Genomic DNA, 22309 nt, shown 5'->3' with positions numbered 1-22309 from the left:
TATATATATATATATATATACATAAAAAAATTCTCTCTAAACCTTCCAACCTCCTACTCCGGAAATGAGTCATCACCGGAAGCACTAACTCCCGGGGACACATCTTACTCAGACTCAGAAAATCTTTACGAAATATTACCAAGAGAATCTTTACGAAATAACGCTAAGAGAATCTATACGAAATATTGCCAAGAGAATCTATATACATAAAAACGGAATTACGGAATTCTGACAAAAGAATCTTTACGAAATATTAATGAGAAAATATTTACGAAATATTGCCAAGAGAATCTTTACCAAATGTTAACAAGAGAATCTTTACGAAATATTACCAAGAGAATCTTTACGAAATATTGCTAAGAGAATCTTTACGAAATATTGCCAAGAGAATCTCCACTCCACTAACATAAAAAAATATTTCTCTCTAAACCTTCCAACCTCCTACGCAAGGCCCAACCCGGAAATGAGTCATCACCGGAAACACTAATATTACCATGGAAAAAGAAAATGGTGCTAACAAGAAAAAGAGAATCTTTAGGGAATTCTGACAAAAGAATCTTTACGAAATATTAATGAGAAAATATTTACGAAATATTGCCAAGAGAATCTTTGCCAAATGTTAACAAGAGAATCTTTACGAAATATTACCAAGAGAATCTTTACGAAATATTGCTAAGAGAATCTTTACGAAATATTGCCAAGCGAAGCGAAGCGAGCTACGCCGTAGGCCAAGCACACCTGGCGAAGCCAGGTCCGGGTGCTTGTATATACATATATATATATATATATATATGTATATACATATGTATATACATATATATATATATATATATGTATATATATATATATATATATATATAAAGTGGGTGGGAAGAGGAAAAATTGGAGTCTTAATCCGAGTTTTATTCTTGACTATTTTCGCTATGAGCTTTTTTGAAAAAGCTTGTAGCGAAACAAGTCAAGAATAAAACTAGGAATATGACTCCAGTTTTTCCTCTTCCCACCTACTTCAACTTGTCAGAATGTCTCAACATATATATATATATATATATATATATATGTATATATATGTATATATATATATATATATACATACATACATACATACATACATACATACATACGTCCACACATACGACATGGCACACCTGAAACACCAGAAATACATATCAAAAGGATTAGTGAGGAAACTTAAAATCTGCTGAAGAATAAACGATTAACATTTCACTACATGAGCAAATGCATGATGAAGATTATCAGAAATATGATTTTTTATAGACTTGAATACACTGCAGTGGTATGGCCACCACACACAAAGAAAGATGTAAACACTATAAATTAAATTTACTGAGCAGAGATAATAATTATTCACAATCTTGTTGATAAATCATACGAATAGACTGAATATTCTGAGGCTGCAAAGATGAGGTATGAGATAAAGGGAAGTGACCTAAAAGCAGTGTTCAGATCCTGGAAACCTACCCCATAGGGCAGAACTATTTTGATCTTATCCTTGTGGATGGCATCGGAGATGTTATGTGCTGCTTCAATGGAGGGCGTGTCGTCAAAGGTAGCGTTGATGTCGGCCTTTCTCCAGTGGGTGCAGTTTGTTGGACCCTCAAGAGGAGGTCCCTCGGGCCCTTCGACCTTACTCAAGAAACAATTCGTCTTGTCGCAGCTGTGGAAAGACCTGTGGTTGGGAAGGGAAAGGGTGAGGGCTCGAGGGAAAATTAAGATTGATATTTGTAATGATGGTGGTATTAGTACCGGCGGTGGTGAAATGGTGGAGGCTGGTGATGTGGGTGGTGCTGGAGATGTTGATAATTTAGGTAATGACAGTGATTGTGATCATTATGCCATTGACAATGGCAGAGGTGGTGATAGAGGGGATGACAAATGTGGTGTTGGAGATGGTGATGTAGGCGTAAGTTCATAGATGGCATTAAAAGTGGGACGCGTGGCAATGACCTTATTGCCAACGGAAGTGAAGAAAAGTGTTGATGTAAGTGGTATAGTAATGGTGGTTGTAAGATGCATAAAGATGGAGTTTGTGATGCCGAGTTCGTGAACCTCAAGGTCTAACTCCTTTATCACAGCATAACACTACAGGTTTTGTTAAGACAGTGGACTGGTGCTTATATGCAGCTAAGATGATGTAAACATGCCTGTATCAGACATCCCTAACCTTTTCAATATTCAATATTGATATATCGGAATAGTGACAAGTGATTTTGTCGTGTTTTTGTAATTGTATACGTATAGCGCTGTACAGTTACAGGTATAAGATAATGTGTAGTGTTCTATTAATTTAGAATCAAAACAGTATTTTGTTACTGTACTCCAAAGGTAGGAGTAATAGCATAAGGTAAGCAGAGTAAGCTTTGTGTATTTAGTTTATTTAGAGACAGCTTTTGTTTCTTTTGTTGATTTACATTTTCTCTTTGCCGTTTGTATTGCTGAAGGAGGAGCGAAATGGCTTGTGAAGGTTGTGTGAACCTGGAGGGCCGTCTCAGGATGTGTGAGGAGGAAATTCGTCTCCTCAGGAGTGCGCTCTGTGAGAAGAGTGAATCTTCCCCACAACTCAAAGAGCGTTCCACTTCTTCTCCTTCTGACACTGCCGTGAGTGAGTGGCGCTCCGTGGGGTCCCGTTTGTCGAATCCGCGTTCGGTAAGCGGGTGCCCTGCGGAGCAACCGCTGGCACAAGCCAATCGTTTTGCTCTGCTGGAGGATGAGATGGCTGAAAATCAGGAGTTCTTGGTGGTGGGGGACTCCATGGTGCGAGGCTATGACGACATCCTGCAGCGGAAGACTAAACGACGTTGCAAGCTTGTATGCCAACCGGGCCGTGGGATCGCCGATTGTACCCAGACCATCAGGGAGCAAAGACGGACGAACACGGTTACGATTGTTTATACGGGAAGTAACGATGTGGGTAGGGGTGAGATCAGAGGAACTTGTTCGGAATTACAAGGTCCTCCTTCAGGAGATAAAGGAACGTGGGAGCCGTCACGTAGTCTGTGGGATCCTCCCGAGGATTTACGAAGGCTCGTGTTGGAACAGTAGAGCCATAGGGATCAATGAGAGGATATCACGATTGTGCACGCAACTGGGATACCACATTCTTGATCTTGGTATGTCTTTTCCAGGCGTCATGACCTTTACGCTTCTGATGGGATCCACCTTACCCGCAGAGGCAAAGATGTTCTTACAAACCTCATTGTGGAAATTTGTAATGAACTAGTTCCTTTTTTAGGGTAGAAACTCAAAGGGAAGGGGAAATAGAGTGTACTGGGGAAAACAGAGTAGAGTATAGCAGTAATGTAGAACAATATATAAGTGTAGGACAAATATTATTTTATGATATAATGTCGGTAGAGGGCGAAATATTACATTAGGATGTAATGTCAAAGGACAAAATATCACGATGGGATGTAATGACAGTGGAGGACAAAAGATCACGATGGGATGTAATGATAGTGGAGGACAGAATATCACGATGGGATGTAATGATAGTGGAGGACAAAAGATCACGGTAGGATATAATGTCAGTGGAGGACAAAATATAATTTTAGGAAGGGATGTCGGACAGCATGTCAATGAACGACGGGAGGCCGTTGTGGAACGCGGTGACGTAGGAGAGCAAAGTGTACATAAGAGATCGGATGACGGTGAGCGACCTTATGCCCGTGATAGGAGAAATGTTAATGAGGCATTGAATGTCAATGAAGGACCAAATATCAATATAGAGCAAGGTGTCAATAAAGAACAAAATCATAATGTAAGGCATGGTATTGAAACTCAAACGTGTGAAAAAGAAATAATCAAGAGTTTCTTAAGATTATGTACTTTAATGCTCGTAATATTAGGAACAAATTCAAAGAAATACAGGCGTATGTCAAAAGAGAAAATCTCGATATGATAGGAATAACCGAGACATGGTTAAATGGTGGAGAGTTTGAAGCTGAATTTAGTATTGTGGGATTTAAACACTTTCATCAAGACAGAAACCACAAGAAAGGTGGGGGTGTTCTGTTGTACGTTTAAAACAATGTCCATGCTTGTGTTTTAGAGAAAGTGAAACAGGATGCATATGATAGTTTGTGGGTAGAATTAACCCAAACAAATGGACAAAAAATTAATGCAGGTGTAATATATAGGCCAAAAATATTATAATTAGCAGACGACAAACTGTTGTTTCAAGAACTGCCTAGTTTCTGCGACCGGGACTTATTGATAATGGGTGATTTCAATATTACTGACATTGATTGAATGGCCATATAGTTAGTCGCTTGATAGATTTTCTCAATGACAATTACTTAGTTTAGCATGTAAAAGAGCCCACAAGACATGGAAAATTACGCGATCTATTGATCACTAGCCGTGAAAGCATGATAACCGATGTAGAAGTCGGTGAAACTATTTCAAATAGCGATCACAACTTAGTTAGATTCAACTATTAAAATATTAGAATAGATATTTGTGTTTCTAAAATACCCGATTTTAGTAAAGCTCAGTTCATAGGACTACGTTAGGAGCTTCAGCTTACAGATTGGGAGGCAAAATTAAGCGAAAGACCTGTAGATCAGATGTGGGAAATATTTCAAAATACCCTAACTAAGATGATTCATACTTATATTCCATTTAAGGACAGACGTCCCCCAAATCAGGCTCGCCCAAAATGGTTTGACAAAGAAACTGAAAAAGTATTGCTAAAAAGAGACAGGCTTATAAGAAATACAAGTGCTCGGGTGCACCTAATGACTATCAAAGTTGTGTATTAATACAGAGAGATTTAAAAAGACAGTAAAAAAAAAAAACGAAAACGACAATACGAAATGAATATCGCTGATAAATCCAAAGAGAAGCCCCAAGAATTCTATAGTTACATTAGAGATAAAAAAAGGTTATTAGGAATCACATTGGTCCACTATTATCTGCTGACGGTCAACTTGAATATTCAAATGAAGGAATGTGTGATATTTTAAACAATTATTTTAGCTCAGTATTCGTAAACGAAACACCTCAAAGTGAACTCCAAACTGAAACCTGTGAAAAGTCTAGGGTGAACTTACTACGGTAAATATAACAAAAGAAAAAATTAAAAGGTGTATAGAAAAACTCAAAGTTAATAAAACACCAGGGCCTGACGGTTGGCATCCAAGAATCTTAAAGGAAATGAAAAATGAGATTGTTGTTCCATTAGAAATTATTTTCAAGAAATCCATCATATCCGGAGATGTCCCAAGAGAATGGAAGCTAGCTAACGTTACTCCCATATTCAAAAAAGGTGACAAAAAGAAACCAAATAACTACAGGCCTATAAGTTTGACTTCAATCGTAGGAAAAATGATGGAAACTATCATCAGAGATGCTATCGAACATTATTTAGAAAGTAACTGTTTGATAAATGATAGTCAGCATGGTTTCAGACGGAAACGTTCTTGCGTGACTTACTCGAATTTTATGACACAGTCATCTCGAATTATGACAAAAGAAACAATATAGATTTAATATATCTAGACTTTGCAAAAGCTTTTGATACCGTCCCACATGAAAGACTACTTACTAAATTAGCTTTGCATGGAATAAGTGGTAGCCTATTTTTTTGGACTAGTAATTGGTTGAATTATCGAAAACAGAGAGTTGTTTTAAGTGACAAAACTTCTAGATGGAAAAATTTTACGAGTGGAGTTCCTCAAGGTTCCGTTCTTGGGCCACTTCTATTCATAGTATATATAAATGATATAGACCACGGACTAAAATCTATTGTTTCAAAATTTGCTGATGATACAAAACTGTGCAGAATGGCAAATGATCACTTAAACTAATTAGACATTCAAGAAGATTTAGATAAACTACAGCAATGGTCTGAAAAGTGGCTAATGAAATTTAACACAAGTAAATGCATGGTAAGGCACATAGGTAAAAATAACAGTATGTACGATTACAAGTTATTTAGAAATTTGTTAACAAAAGTGGGTAGTGAAAAGGATCTCGGCGTCATTATTAGTAACGATCTCAAATCATCTAAGCAAATAAGATTCTAGGACTGATTGCGCGATCTTTTTGACTTCAAAAGTCCATCTCTCATTAACAAGCTATATAAATCGTTAGTTCGTCCACATTTGGAATATGCTGTTTCCGTACGGTCACCGAATCTCATTAAAGACATTGACAGATTGGAAAAAGTACAACGGCGAGCCACAAAACTGATATCAAATATCAAAAACAAATCATACGAAAATCGACTAAAACATATGAATCTGTTTTTCCTAAAAAGCGTATACTCAGAGGTGACTTGATACAGGTTTTTAAGATTCTAAAGGGAATTAATAACATCAAAAGTGACAAAAATTTCACACTGAACGAGAATCAGACAAGAAACAATGGTCTCAAACTGTCCGGAAATAGATTTAATTTGGAAGTGGGTCGAAACAACTTCGCCACCCGTGTAGTTAATGAATGGATTAAACTTCCTGCAAAGGCAGTGCAATGTAGTTCAGTTCGAAGCTTTAAAAATAATTTAGATAAGCACCTAAGCAAGATGCTGTAATGACTGTCATCTATTTTATATCATTTGTTTATTTGTTTTGTTATCATTTGTCTGTTTGTTTATTATATTTTGCTTTATTCACATTTATTATTAGTTATATGTCAATTTATTATTATTTACTATTTACCTGTTTATTATTTAACTATATCTATGCATTTGTTTTATGTATTATTATTTACTTTATTATACTTTTATTTATTCATTTATTTATCATTATTATATATATTTTTTCATCCGACATTGATATGGACCAAAAGGTCTACTGTCGGCATGCTCCGCCTTTGTAATCCTTTGTAATCTAATAATTCCCTGAAGTACTCTACCCAGCTTCCCCTTACTATCTTCAATTCCATTAACATCTGTCTATCTCCCTTTTTCTCACAACCTAGCTCACCCCATCTCATTTTTCATTTCCTTCCAAAACATTTTTTCATTCTTTTCAATCATTTCTGTCAAATTTCTACCCCATTTTACATCTGCTCTCCTCCTTGCCTCCCTCTCTCCACGTTTTGCTTCTCCTCTCTTTTAGTACCTCTCATATGCTTTCCTAGTTCTACCTTGCAGCCAATCCTCAAACGATCGCTTATTCTCTTCTACTCCCGCAATCTTCTCTTCATCCCACTACTCAACACCTTTCCTTATATTCCCTTCCATTCTCGTCGTCTCACATACCACCTTTGCACAATTTGTCACTTCCTCATTAAAACATATCCATTCTTCTTCTGCTCCTATCTTTTCTTTAACCCCCCACACGCCTCTCAGCGCCTCCCCGGGTATTGTCCCTTTCTCATTATCACACCTAGTTTTGAATTTGCTTATGAATTAAGTTTGGATTTTATCATATTCAAAGGTATTCTAGAAGTTGATATATCCTTTATTGATGATACTTCCTTCCATTTAACCACACACATATTTCATCAGTTACCAAGAGTATCGCTCCTTTCTTCCCTCCGTTTCCCAGGATGGGATATTGACAACAGATTTTATGCAGTGAATATTTTAGAGATTTTAGTGACATCCCTACGGGCCACAATTACGAAATAATACCCACTCAAAAAAAGCGCCCACCACTTTTACCTTCTACTATTCCTTTTACAACTGCTCTCCTTAATTTTTCTCCTTTGTCACCTCAATGATTCCATCTGTTCAGCGCGGCATTGTCTCCAAGGATATCCAGTTGAAATTCGGATAACGAGTACCCCATTCAACGAACAAATTGGTTAACGTACAAGTTTTGTGCACCTTTTTTGTCTCTGTTAAAGAACGACACTTGAGGGATACGAACATATGCAATTCCACCGGCTCAGTAGTGCTTTAGTATTTCGGTTAGCGAACATTTTGGTTTAAGAGCGTAGTCACGGAACGGATTAAGTTCGTTATCCGGAGTTTCACTGTATGTAATCCGATACTAAAACGGAAAAACCCGTCCTCTCGCCAATCCTAACAGTCTACATACCACATCTACATACTCAAACTTAGTTTAGTTTGACGTAATGCTAACATATCCATCTTTCTCTTCGAACACGTGCTACTAATTCCATCTTTCCTTCCTCTCATCCGTCCTATACCTATGCAGAAGAAAACTACAGAGGGGGGGGGGTCCCTAGTTCTCTCACTCCATCCCATTTAGCCACTTTCTACGACACGCAAGGACCTCTCTTCACCTCAGGACCTGAGGTAACTTGGTGACATCATTGTGTGTGTGTGATACATAAGGTTCCTCCGGGTATCGTCACTGATGTGGCTATAGCGTGGACACCGTCTCTCCTGCGTTCTTGTATCACGGACAGTTCCGGACCACCGACAAGGCTGAGGTCGCAGCGGGTTCCAGCCCCGCAAACCACGAAAAAAAAAACAAAAAAAAAACGCACATGGAAAACCAGTGGTATCCTTCTTTTTCCCACCACAGGAGAATGGTGAAGGGAAGACATAGTCTTAGAAGTTCTAAGGGATGGGGTGTAAGAGGTAGCAGAAAGGACAAACAGCAGTAACAAAAAGTTGTTCATTATTTCCCTATGAATATGTATTTTTCTTTATCATAGATATATGGTATGTGCTCTGGTCCGTAGTGGTGCCCCCCCCAATATATATATATATATATGATATATATATATATATATACATATATATATACATATATAATATATATATATATAAATTTTTACTATATATAACTGTAGCCAATAAGTTAATATGGATAATAGCAATAATGATAACAATAAGGGGTGATAATAAATAGAAATAGCAATATAAATTATGATGACATAAATAACGACATTATATCATTATCATGATCAACATCATCACCGCGTCATAAGGAATACTGACAGCCACCATTTTTAACACTTACTTGCACGCGAATTTGGTCTGCTTGGAGCAGAGTTCGGCACACTCCTCGATGTTGATGTTCTCGATCTTTTCTTCGTCCGAACCGGGGATCTGGTTCGCTTCGTCCTGGCCCTCCCTGCATTGTGAAAAAAAAACCAAAGTTACGAGAAGACAAAGGAAAGAGATGGTGAAATTATGAGGAAGGTAATGACATATTGGTTTAACGAACAGAGGAGAGATGTGTAGGACAAGGGACAAAGAAAAAAAAAAAAAAAGAGGAAGAGGACAAAAGAATGGAAATAACAAGTGTTTTTTATAGTTTATATTCATTTGTGTATGTATGTTTATATGTATGCATGTATGTGTATACTTATATGCATATACTTATGCATGTGTGTATGTGTGTGCATGTATGTATGTATGTATGTATTGTATGTATGTATTTATGTATTTATGTATGCAAGTATGTATGTATGTATGTATGTATGTATGCGTGTGTGTATGTATGTGCGTATTTATGTATGAAGAATGGACGACAAAATGAGTGGCAGGGTGGTGAGATAAACACCGAGAATTGTTGAAGTTTTTAATTACTGACGTTTCGCTCTTAACAAAGCTTCTTCAGAGTGTACTCTGAAGAAGCTATGTTAAGAGCGAAACGTCAGTAATTAAATACTTCAACGATTCTCGGTGTTTATCTCACCACCCTGCCACTCATCGTATTTATGTATGTATGTGCGTATGTATGTATATATGTATGTCTGTATGTATCTATGTACTTATGCATGCAAGTATGTATGTATGCGTGTGTGCATGTATGTGCGTATTTATGTATGTATGTATGTATGTATGTATGTATGTATGTGTGTATGTTTGTATGTATATATGTATGTATGTATGTATGTATGTGTGTATGTTTGTATGTATATATGTATGTATGTATGTGTATATGTATGTTTGTATGATGTATATATGTATGTGTGTATGGTTGTATGTACATACGAGTATGTATGTATGTATGTGTATATGTTTGTATGATGTATGTATGTATATGTACATATGGCAGCGAAGACCTTTCTAACAGAACCAGAATCATTCCTGAGATATTAATCCTACTTACACGTAGGAAAAGATGTAGGGGGCTCTCTCAAGGAGCCTGACGGAAACGATGATCATATCCGTGGCTGTCTGGTTCCTCCCGGGCGCCGTCATGCCCTCAGACACCTGTAGATGGAGAGATGATGGTTATAAATAAATCCTGTCTAACTGAAATTGGGCTTTTCCCGGAAAAAAATAGATAAATAATTGAATAAATGAATGAATAGGTAGGTGAATAAGTAGATAGATAAATAACTGAATAAATAAACAGATGAATAGTAAATAAATAAATGAATATATATATATATATATATATATATATATATATATATATATACACACATATATATATATAAATATATATATGTGTATAAATATATACATATGTATATATATATATATATATATTCAAAGAAATCACAAAACACACGTGATGAACTGCAAATATATATATATATATATATATAACACACAGGAACCCACAGTCGGAGAAAGAATAAACTTCGAATAAAGAATAATCCTATATTTCGGCTATCAACTGTAGCCCCTTCAGGAAATTACCTGAAGAGGGCTACAGTTGATAGCCGAAATATAGGATTATTCTTTATTCGAAGTTTATTCTTTCTCCGACTGTGGGTTCCTGTGTGTTATTTACAAATGTGCTACTACATTTCTATTTAGAAATATATATATGTATATAACTGTAGCCCTCTTCAGGAAAGTACCTTTCCTGAAGAGGGCTACAGTTGATAGCCGAAATATAGGATTATTCTTTATTCGAAGTTTATTCTTTCTCCGACTGTGGGTTCCTGTGTGTTATTTACAAATGTGCTACTACATTTCTATTTAGAAATATATATATATATATATATATATATATATATATATATCTATATATATATATATATATATTCAAAGAAATCACAAAACACACGTGATGAACTGCAAATATATATATATATATATATAAATATATATATATATCATATATAATGTATATATACATATACATGATCATATATATGTATATATATATATAATGTATATATACATATACATGTATATATATACATATATATATACACGTACATGTATAATATATATATATATATATATATATATATATATATCAAAATAAGATATGAATTAAGCTTTGACTGAATATCACATGCTGGTAGTTACACTATTCTTAGGTCTATCCTGCCGGAATGATCTGACACATTGAATACTGCAAATACCTACATTATTGAAAGAATTAATTGGAACTAGCCTCAATCATGCGACGGAAAAAGTATCTTAACGACAGCGAAAATAGAATGCATGTTTCTTCTACTATATGTAAAGTTGCGGCCACACAGCACGCGGTTTGCTGGGAGGGTAGAGGGTAGCGGGATGCCTAGCGGGTCGGAAGTGTCTAATACGAATGGCCATACCAAGCGCGGGAATTTCTTATCACCCTCCACTCCCCCCCCCCCCCAATTGATCCATGATACCCACTTGTGACTCATCTGAATTTTTTCCTACTTCAACCCAGTGTCCTTTTTCTGGGACCCATCTTTTGTCGGCATTCCCGACAACGATCGGGCCGACAAAGCAGCTCGGGATGGAGCATGAACACCGCTCGATGCTTACAGCTGCAGACCTAATTCATCCTCCGGTTTATTCGACTAAACTTGTGGCAAAAACGCTGGGAAGAGCACTCGATGAACCACCCAAAAACTATCAAACCTCGTCAGTGGCATTCTCGTCTCACCCATGGTTTCCTCATGTCTTTTGACAACACTCCTTTCTCCTTTGTCTATGTGCGTAACCAAGACCCCTTCTGACTTGTTCACCCTCATTAGTGTATAAAATGTAAACAAATACATTGAAAGACTTCGGTCTTCAAAACTAATTCCTTCCCTTCCGCAATTCCTCTGACTATATTTTCCATCTACTCACATCCAGAGGAGGCTGGATGACGGCATCACAGACAACTGTCTAAGATATAACACTTCATCCATACTACACAACACATTATAGAAGACTGCACTGTACACAATCATACACGCCAACAACACAATGTATACTCTATAAAAGATTTGTAGGAAAACCCTGTTCCAGCCATAGCTTTCCTCAGGGAAACAAGACTGCTTGGCCAGACAGTCTAGGAAACAAGAGCAACAACTCACATCAACGCTAGCGATGCGAACCGGGGAGAGGGAAGCTTTGGCGATGAGGATAGAACTAAGTTCACTGCTAAAGAGGTCAGGGTTAGCTGCAACTGCGTTCTTCTGGTTACCTGTGGACAGAATAGAGATATCATTATCGATGAATTCCAGTTGTAATGCATTAGTGTTTCTATTCATTTCAGGATGTTCGTTGGGCAAGCGGGTTACGGCGTTGCTACTTGCAATCATTACGCATTTCAGGTCGATCCTGTACCTCGGACATAGCAGACTAAAAGAACAAGTTACCTTCGTTATGGATTCATTACTTACAAAAAGATTCAAACCTTTCCGGAAATCATGGATATTTTTGTGCTGAGGTTTTCACCATGAACAAATTAATAAATGAACAAACAAGCACGTAAAAAAAAAAATAAATAAATGACTTTATAGATACATAATCAAAAGAAAAGTGAATACATAAGTGCATATATAAGTAGATAAAATAAAGGAATATATAAACAGAATAATTAATTATTCAAACTAATGCAGTCATAGATCAAGAAAATTGAATAATCAAAAGATATGTAGATAAAACAAAATATACGAAAATAAGACAAAAATGAATATACAGTAAGTGAATAAATGATAGATGAAAAATTAATGGATAGATGAATAAATTAATAAATAAATTAATTAATAAATACACACACACACACACACACACACACACACACACACACACACACACACACACACACACACACACACACACACACACACACACACACACACACACACACACACACACACACACACATATATATATATATATATATATATATATGTATATTTATATATATATATATATATATATATGTGTGTGTGTGTGTGTATATATACATATATATATATATATTATATATGTATATATGAATATATACATATATATACATATATATGTATACATATATATATATATATATATATACATATATATATATATATATATATATATATATATATACACACTCCTGTATAAGCCGACTTCATGTATAGTGCGACTATTGAATTTCAGCTGAATTTTTCATATACCTCATGTATAATGCGACCCCAGCTTTTGAAAATTACTAGTAGGCCTACCGTAGTCGAATATTGCAATGCTGATCATCAATCTGGACATATCGTATTGCAAGTAAACGGTCTTATTTATTTATTTATTTTTTATCTATTTTTATTTTTATTTATATATTTTTTTGTGCAAAGATTTCCCAAATGGCCAGAAAATCTACTTAAAGGATCTGATACAAATGAAAATTAAATACCGCACTTTTGGTCAACGAAAATGCATGAATTTTAACACGTTCAAAAACATTACCTGCGTATAATGCGACCCACTATTTTTTTATCAAACATTCATCATAAAGACGCGTATTATACACGAGTATATACATATATATATTTCTATGTATATGCCAAGAGGTTCTTCCTCTTTATAAGGGAGGTAGGCAAGTCAAGCCATGCACCCACTCCCGCCCCTTCCACTCCCTCCCACCACCCATCCGTTTGCCTTTCATCTTAGTTCCTCGCGGATGAAGGGCCATCCCTGTCTCCTGTCCACTGCCCGGGTCAGAAACAATGCAGCAAGACACAGTACATCCACAGCAGCACCTCTTCATTTACACGACGACCCTCCCTCCTCGACCCCTCTTGCCAAAAACCAGAGAAAACGGGGAGAAATCATTTCGGGCTACGTCAAAATATTATTCCTACACAAGAAGGGTCGTCATGAAATGAAGCTGTGGGGGTAAACCAATTTCATTTGTCGACAGTGCTGTGTGTTGCTGCCTTGCCTCTGATCCCGCCACTGGGCCATGGAGAGGGACGACAGCTTCATCCACACGGAGCTAAGATAGAAGAGGAACCAAATGGGTGTTGGATGGATGTGTGGAATAAGTGAAGGGCGGGTGCATGTCTTGGCTGGCCACGCTCCTTACAAAGAGGAAAATGTCTTTTCATATGTGTTTGTATAAATATTCCGTACTGGGTAGTGGCGGTTCCAAGATCAAAATTGGTAAATATAGATGACGCCCCTAACCTGAATTTTGTAAATATAGATGACGCTTGGGGTGGGGAGCTAACCCAAAATTTGTAAATATAGATGGCGCTTTTAAACAGATGTACTCTGTAGCACGAGTACGACGATTTTGAATATAAAGTGAAGTATATGTTATCACTTCAATTAGTTACATTTCTAAAGCTTTACCATCAATCACGTGTTGAATATCGTTCCATTTATTCTCACTGAAGTGTTTTATCAAATGCTGGGGGAAAATCTGCCACTTAATTACTGCTTTCTGCTATATACCGGTGTACACGAGGCAGTTTTCTCGACCTCTGCAATGAGTTAATGAATGAACAAATTTGAGGGGGGGGGGCTTCAGTCCCCTCAGCGCCCCCCCCCCCTCCCTGGATCCGCCACTGGTACTGGAGTACTGACTGCATGGTAGCATACAGTAGTGATTCCATGGTAGCATGCAGCCAATTCTTTAGGGACTATTTTAAGGTGGCCCGACGCCCTGGACCCACGCATGATTTATCTACGTAGAATAAAATCCCTACTCACAGAAGAATGAAGATACTTTTGAACTACAACCCTCCTTCCTTTATGTTGTTCCTTTTACGCTGTTCAGGGAGAGCTAACTGATGTCTCAGCTGTAGAATTACCTTTGCCTGAGAAAATGATGAAGAGGTTGGACCACTCTTCACTGGCCCAGCTGTAACACTCCTCCACCTTGAACTCGTCCGGGATGAGAAGGGGCACCTCCGCGAAGTCGTACGAGTTTGTTGTCTCAGAATACATAACCTGATTACGTGTATGACAATAAATTAATATATATATATATATATATATATATATATATGGATTAGTAAAAGAGGTGTGAAAGGCAGAGGTGGAAGGAGTGAACATGAGGGGGCGACCAAGGATGAGATGGATGGATGGGGTAAAAGGGGCTTTGGGAAAGAGGGGAATGTCTGTTCAGGAAGGACGGGAGAGGACAGAAAATAGGGGCGAATGGATAATGGTTGTGTATGGATGCTGCTGCGATGCATGAAAGGGAGTGGGTAGGGGATGGGGGTGAGGGAGTATATGTAAAAATAAATTGACGCAACCAAAAGGGATTTCTCCCCGTCTTCTCCATTTCTGCATGAGGGGACGGAGAGGGAGGGGTCGCCGATTTAATAGAGGCCTTGCTGTGGATGTGCTGTGTCTTGCTACACTGCTTCTGACCCAGGGCAGTGGGTGAGATGCAGGGATAACCCGTCATCCAGGAGGAGCCAAGATAAGAGGGAGGGAAGGGAGTGGATGGGAGTGGAGTATGTGGGGATGGAATGGATGGGAGTGGATTCTATGCCATTATTTTTTTTACTACCTCCCTTGTAAGGGGGAAATAGCATTTGTATATGTGTATATATATATATATATATATATATATATATATATATATATTTATAGAACACTTACTTGTGTAGGGTCAGAGTCGTTGTATACGAACAGGTCGGTCCGGACGGGGACACTGAGTCGCTCACCCTCGACGTCGTCCTCCTGAAATTGAAGTATAAATGTATAACATACATATATATATATATATATATATATATATATATATATATATATATATATATATATATATATTATTTTAGAAAGGAACATAATTGAGTCATGTCACATTAAAAATAGTTTTGGAAATAATATGAATTTAATCTTAGGTTTGTATAAGTTAGATAATTTTATTATCAAAAATATTGTAAATAATTCTTCTGGAATCGGGTAACATTGGACCTTTCCCAGTTCCTCTACCACCATGTACATATTGTGACCTTTGGTCATTTTTTTGTATCCTTTGTACCCTGATGATGTCTTAAATAGACGAAAACGTTCGGTATTTGTTTCTTTTATTTTCCAAGTGGTTTCTGCAAGTATTGTTGTCACATGTGCTTAGTGATTTGTTTTGCACACACACACACACACACACACACACACACACACACACACACACACACACACACACACACACACACACACACACACACACACACACACACACAAATATATATATATATATATATATATATAAATATATATTATATATATGTATATCATATATACATATGTATATAAATATACATATATATATATATATACATATTATATATATGTATATACATATATATATATATATATATATATATATATATATATATATATATATATATGAGAGAGGAAGAGGAGGGGGGAAGAGTCTTTACCTTGATGAAATAATGTTCAAGGACAGCCTTGGCTAAAGGACTTCCTGTATAAGGATTGATAATATCACTTCTGGTCGAGGTCCAGAGCTCCGTGGCGATGCCACGCGTGATGCGGTCGCCCACAAAGGCGTAGCTGCTATCAAGGTGGAAGAGCTGGTTGGGACCGACCATGGTGCTTCCGGTCCCGAAGATGCCGTCTGCAGGAGGAGAGTGGAGGGAAAGAATGAGGATAACATGTGACTAGCCATGGAAAATGTGGCAACGTGAGGTTGGAGTCATTTTACTATGTTGATATTAGTTTCATTGCATGCTTACATGCATTTGCCATAAAGCCTTTTCCCTTTTTGTTATGGTCATTGCAATGTGTAGCATAGTTACTATTACCCAAAGAGTAAATATTATCATTCCTGATGATACACCCATCCGTCATAGGTATCATAAGATAAAACATGTTATCGTGTTATAAGTGCTATCGACAGTAACAATATTACCTAGCAGAAGAAAACATTAATGAAATAATTGACAACCACACTGTAGTTTGTAGTTGATCTCCTTTGGTCCTCCGACATTACTGTACCAAGTACATCGGTCTGGCTCTCGTCTCTGGAACCGGCAATACTCAGCTTTCAGAACTTCGCAAAGTTCAGAAGGCGAGGACTGTTGATATTCCTGGTTCCAGAGCAATAGGAACCAATACTTATTCCAGAGCCAACTCTGTCGGTTCCATTGTCCGCAATAAAGTCACCAAAAATAATGTGTGTGTGTGTGTGTGTGTGTGTGTGTGTGTGTGTGTGTGTGTGTGTGTGTGTGTGTGTGTGTGTGTGTGTGTGTCTGTGTGTGTGTGTGTCTGTGTGTGTGTGTGTGTGTGTGTGTGTGTGTGTGTGTGTGTGTGTGTGTGTGTGTGTGTGTGTGTGTGTGTGTGTGTGTGTATGTGTGTGTGTGTGTGTGTGTGTCTGACAGAAAAGGAAGGGAAGGGAAAGAAGAGAACGGGATGGGAAAGGAAGGGAAGTAAAGACTCGAATGGAATAGGAAGAAATATATGGAATACTGACTAAAGTCGAAGTTATAAGGAAGGTGACAGGAGCAGGAGAAGATCGAGGAAAACGACACTGGAGGGAAAGACTTACGGAAAGTGACGTCGAAGAATTTCTCGGGGAGCCAGCCCATCGTACAGTTGCCTTGCTCCTTATCAATCACATATTGCACACCTGGGGCCACACACAAAACATCAAACATTAATAAACAAAGCCGGTATCAGTTGTACCATGCCATGGAATCTATAGCAATAACCATGACATTAATTCCAAGAACAAAATTAATAAATATACTGTAGATTTCTCTCCTCCAGAGCCTATAAAGAAAACGGGAGGGTCATGCAACAGAGAAACGCCAAACGTACTGAGGTAAATACGGAAATAAACTTAATGTTTTCTAGAGATTAAACGACGTGTCGTACTACTTAAAAACAATACCAGGCAAACTGACAATGACCTCCATAAAACATAGGGACTCTTGTCTCTCCTTGATGTGACTTTATTTATAACGTGACAATGAGTTATGAATCGAATGCATTTACTGAACAGTGCAGTCTGATGCGGCATGAAGGTATATCGGTGCGATTATCGCTCAACGATGATCGTTCATGGCTCAATGATAATCGTCAAACGATTGTTTTAAACACGAATTCTTTGTTCTTAAATGGGGATGTTTTGCTTCAAGCTGCAAAGAACGAGGTATATAATCTTAACCGAACCTACCAACTTACCAACCTACCAACCCAAATATGATCCCAGGTAGGCTAATTATTGCACAGAGCAAAATGTACCTTAAGGTTATATAGGAGCGCACTAGCGACGGCAACTGGTAATCAATAATGAATCATTAATAAGCTGGTGCGCCTTGTGGTAAAATACAGACCAGAAATGTCGATTCAGTAAGAAGGAGCCATTGCACATTCGGCCCGAGCCGTAATGTGGTTGAAAATCTCGATAATCAAAAATTCTTTTCCACTATTCAGAAATTCCTTGGCTATCATGTTCATCTAACTTTACAAAGAGGCCTTGATGCGTCAGCAATCTCCTGACAGTTCAACCCCTCAGAGACAATGGCTGTACAAGAACTCAAGTGCTGCACCCAGGGAGAGTGCGGTCAAAATGACCCAGAAATTGTGAAAATGGAAGTAACACTACTTCATATATAACGGAGACGTCCCCATAGTCTAAACTGTATTAAGAAATAACCTAAATCGACTCAAACAACCGGAGCAGTACATGTCATCCTACTTTCGATTACTTTGTTATTTTTGTTGCACCCTGAATATCTCACCTGTGTTGAAGTCATGGATGACTTTGAGGGTGTTTGTGGTATGGAAGGGCGTGTCATCCTTCGCGATCGGGGCATAGTCCATTCGAACGAGTGCCAATTCCTCACTGTAGGTCATCTAGCGAAGATAAAGCAAACATGAAATAGAAGGCCAACGTATCATCACTTTCAGTTGTATTTGCTCCTTTCAATAACCGAAACACTACAATCATGTCATCCCTTTCCCGTGCTTCTAATTCCTCACATTTCTCTACAAAACTAGAAACCAATGTGTGTGTGTGTGTTTGTGTGTGTGTGTGTGTGTGTGTGTGTGTGTGTGTGTGTGTGTGTGTGTGTGTGTGTGTGTGTGTGTGTGTGTATGTGTGTGAGTGTGTGTGTGTGTGTGTGTGTGTATTTACCTAGATGTATTTACCTACAGGGTAGTTATATTTTACGGGACGAGAGCTATGTTCATAGTGACCCGTTTTTGTATCTCTCCGCATCCCGTTTGTTCTTAAATTATTGTATAGTTTTGGCACTCACTGTTTCCCCGTTTAGTTTGTTCCAGACATCAATCACTCTGTGTGGGAAGCTATTCTTTTTCAAATCTCTTCTGTAACTGTCCTTCTTTAGCTTCTTCTCGTGTCCTCTTGTTTCTCTTCTGTCCCATTTCAATAAGTCGTCTCTATCAAGAACTTCCATCCTTTTCATAAATCTGTGAATAATCAGGAAATCACCTCTTTCTCTTCTCTGTTCCAGTGTTGATAGATGTAATTTATCCAATTTTTGTTCCTATGTCAAATTTGAGAGTGAAGGTGCCATTTTTGTTGGTGCTCTTTGAATTCTTACTAATTTCCTTTTTTTTTTTTTACTAGGTGTCCATAGTGTCGCAGCATACTCCAATTTAGGTTTTATCAGTGCAACCACTATTTTCTCTACCATTTCTTCATCCATGTAGTCGAAGGCCACCTTCATTGATCTTAATAAGTTAAAAGTCTCTCCAACTAATTTATTGATATGCTTACCAGGTGTCAAGTCGCTTGAGATAATCACTCCCAGGTCCCTTTCTGAGTCGACTTTTTTGACTTCCTTGGTACCAATTTTATATTGACCCGATATTCTATTTTTGCTTTTTCCAAATTCCATTATACTGCATTTCTTAAAGTTAAAAATCACTTCACACCTCTGACTCCATTACCATATTTTGTCTAGGTCTTCTTATAGCGATCTGCAGTCTTCTTCTGTGCTTACTCTCTTGAATAATTTGGCATTATCAGCAAAGAAGTTCATGTAACACTTCACTCCTTCATCCATATCATTTATATATATGGCAAACATTAAAGGAGCCAATACAGAGCCCTACGGGACGCCACTTATCACATCTTCCTAGTTCGAGTTTTTGTCTCTAAGTACCACTCTCATTTTTCTCCCACTTAAGAAATCTTCCATCCATTCCGGTAGCTTACCTTGTATTTCTCCTATTATTTAAAATTTTATTAGCTTTTTATGTGGTACTTTGTCAAAAGCCTTCTGGAAGTCCAAGAGGGCGCAATCTCCCCAGCCATCTCTTTCTTATATTATCTCTGTTAATCTTGAGTAAAAACATATTAAGTTTGTGTTACACGATCTTCCACTTCTAAAGTCAAATTGTTTAGGCTTTAGTATTTTATTCTCCTCCAAATGTTTGATCTATTTGTTCCTGATAACCTTTTCGCATATTTTTGCTACTGTGTTTGTAAGGGATACCGGTCTGAAGTTTGAAGGGTCTTCTCTGTTTCCTCCTTTATATATTGGTACTATGTTGGCCTTTTTTCTATCTTGCGGTACCTTTCCTTCTTTGAGTGAGAAGTCTATTATCTTGTATACTTTGTCCGTTAGTTCATCCATACACTCTTTCAGTATCCAATTTGCAATTCCATCCGGTCCATGTGATTTCCTAACATCTAGATTTTTTATTTGGTCTCTTGTTTCTTTCTGTGTTATCTTTATTTCTTTCATTTTAGGGAATCTTTCTTGTTGCCCATCTTTCCAAATTTGTGAGCTTTCAATTGTAAAAACAGACCTGAAATGTCTGATCATAACTTCAGCCATTTCTATTTCATCTATATATTCTTTACCTCCTTCACGCAGTTTTACTATTTCGTGTTTGTCTTTTAATTTATCATTTACGTATCTGTAAAAGAGTTTAGGTTGATCCTTACATTTGTCTATATCTTTTCCATAGTTTTTTTTTCTTTCCTGGGTATATTCATATATTCGTTCCTAAGTTTTATATATGTTTGCCATTTGGATTTTTTTTTTCCCATCTTTTCCAGGCTTTGTCTCTTCCGTCTTTAGCCTCACTGCACCTTTTGTTATACCAACACTTTATATAAATCTCTTTTTGCTTCTTCTTTGGTACATATTTATCAATTCCTTCCTTGCGCTTTTCTTTAAATATGTTCCATCTGTCTTCCATCTTTGTTTCCTCTTTGGAAAATTTATCCCAGTTTGTGTTTTGTACATTAACCTTCCTTCTCTATGTTCTTCATTCCTTCTCACATCGTTTTGTTCTTTTAGTTCAAACTCTATTAGTATGTGGTCACTCTTCCCAATTGTGTCTTATACTCCATTTTGTTCACGATATCAGGTTCGGAAGTGAATATTAAGTCTAGTTTCGACGGCTCCTCATTGTTTCTATATCTAGTATTTTCCTTAACCCATTGTGTTAAGGTATATTCGATGGTCATATCCAATAGAATGTTGCTCCAAAGTTCTCCCCCTTTTACTATAATTTCTTCCCAGATTATTTCCTTTGCGTTAAAGTCACCCATAATTACTATGTTACCACCCTCTTTCAGTAACTCATTTAGAACATTCATTGTATCTTCCAGTAATTAAAAGGATCACTATCAGACCAGGCCTGTGTTTTTGTTGGCACATATACTCCTAAAACAATTCTACTTTTCATATTTTTATTTTCAACTTTAATCATAACTAATTCCACATTATATTTGCCTTCATCTATCTTTGTCACATTTAAGCCATTTTTGGTCGATATCATGACTCCTCCTCCCTGTTTATCTGTTCTATTTTTCGCCCAGTGGTTGTATAGATCCTGTCCCACCATGCTTGTTGATAGAGGATTTTTCAGTTTTGTCTCCACAATTCCCATAATGTCAGGATCCTCTATTTCCAGATAGTCGTTCTATTAATTAATTCCAGAGATCATACCGTCCATATTTGTGTATGCCACTTTTAATTTAATATTTTCTTCTCTTTTTTTTAAGTTTCCATTTTTCAGATGTACCATTTTTACAGTCTCAGATCCAATACACTCTCTCTCTCTAAAAAAAAAAAAAAAAAAAAAAAAAAATCTTCATCTCCGTTCTTTTCTCATTTTTATCGTTGGCTTCAATTCTGAAAGCCTTGTCTTTATCTTTTTCCTCATCACTCATTTCCTTTTTTATCCATATGTGTCTGAATTTCTCACTGTTTGCTAGTTTAACAGCTTTCGATAGTATCTCCTCAACTATCATTTGAGTTCTTAGTTTGATTTCCAGAAGTCTATGTTATTTTTCTTTTGAGTATT

General features: G+C 37.1%; 1 protein-coding gene across 2 annotated transcripts in view; it reads right to left on the bottom strand.

Moving 5' to 3' along the window:
• Nucleotides 1–22309, bottom strand: part of LOC143026567 (uncharacterized) — a 69951-nt gene that overhangs the window by 17333 nt on the left and 30309 nt on the right. For both annotated transcript variants that reach the window (XM_076187176.1, XM_076187177.1), the window contains exons 8-16: nt 18763–18877; nt 17565–17645; nt 16438–16634; nt 15653–15733; nt 14854–14992; nt 12151–12260; nt 10002–10105; nt 8904–9017; nt 1483–1690 (exon numbers count right to left, since the gene is read on the bottom strand). In XM_076187176.1, the coding sequence (XP_076043291.1) occupies nt 1483–1690; nt 8904–9017; nt 10002–10105; nt 12151–12260; nt 14854–14992; nt 15653–15733; nt 16438–16634; nt 17565–17645; nt 18763–18877 (1149 nt within the window). The remainder of the gene's footprint in view (nt 1–1482; nt 1691–8903; nt 9018–10001; nt 10106–12150; nt 12261–14853; nt 14993–15652; nt 15734–16437; nt 16635–17564; nt 17646–18762; nt 18878–22309) is intronic.

This window comes from Oratosquilla oratoria, chromosome 6, assembly GCF_046742065.1.
Source record: "Oratosquilla oratoria isolate Oo_2021 chromosome 6, ASM4674206v1, whole genome shotgun sequence".
Taxonomy (NCBI): domain Eukaryota; kingdom Metazoa; phylum Arthropoda; class Malacostraca; order Stomatopoda; family Squillidae; genus Oratosquilla; species Oratosquilla oratoria.
Note: the sequence above shows the minus strand (reverse complement) of the source record. Positions and strands in the feature narration are given on the sequence as shown.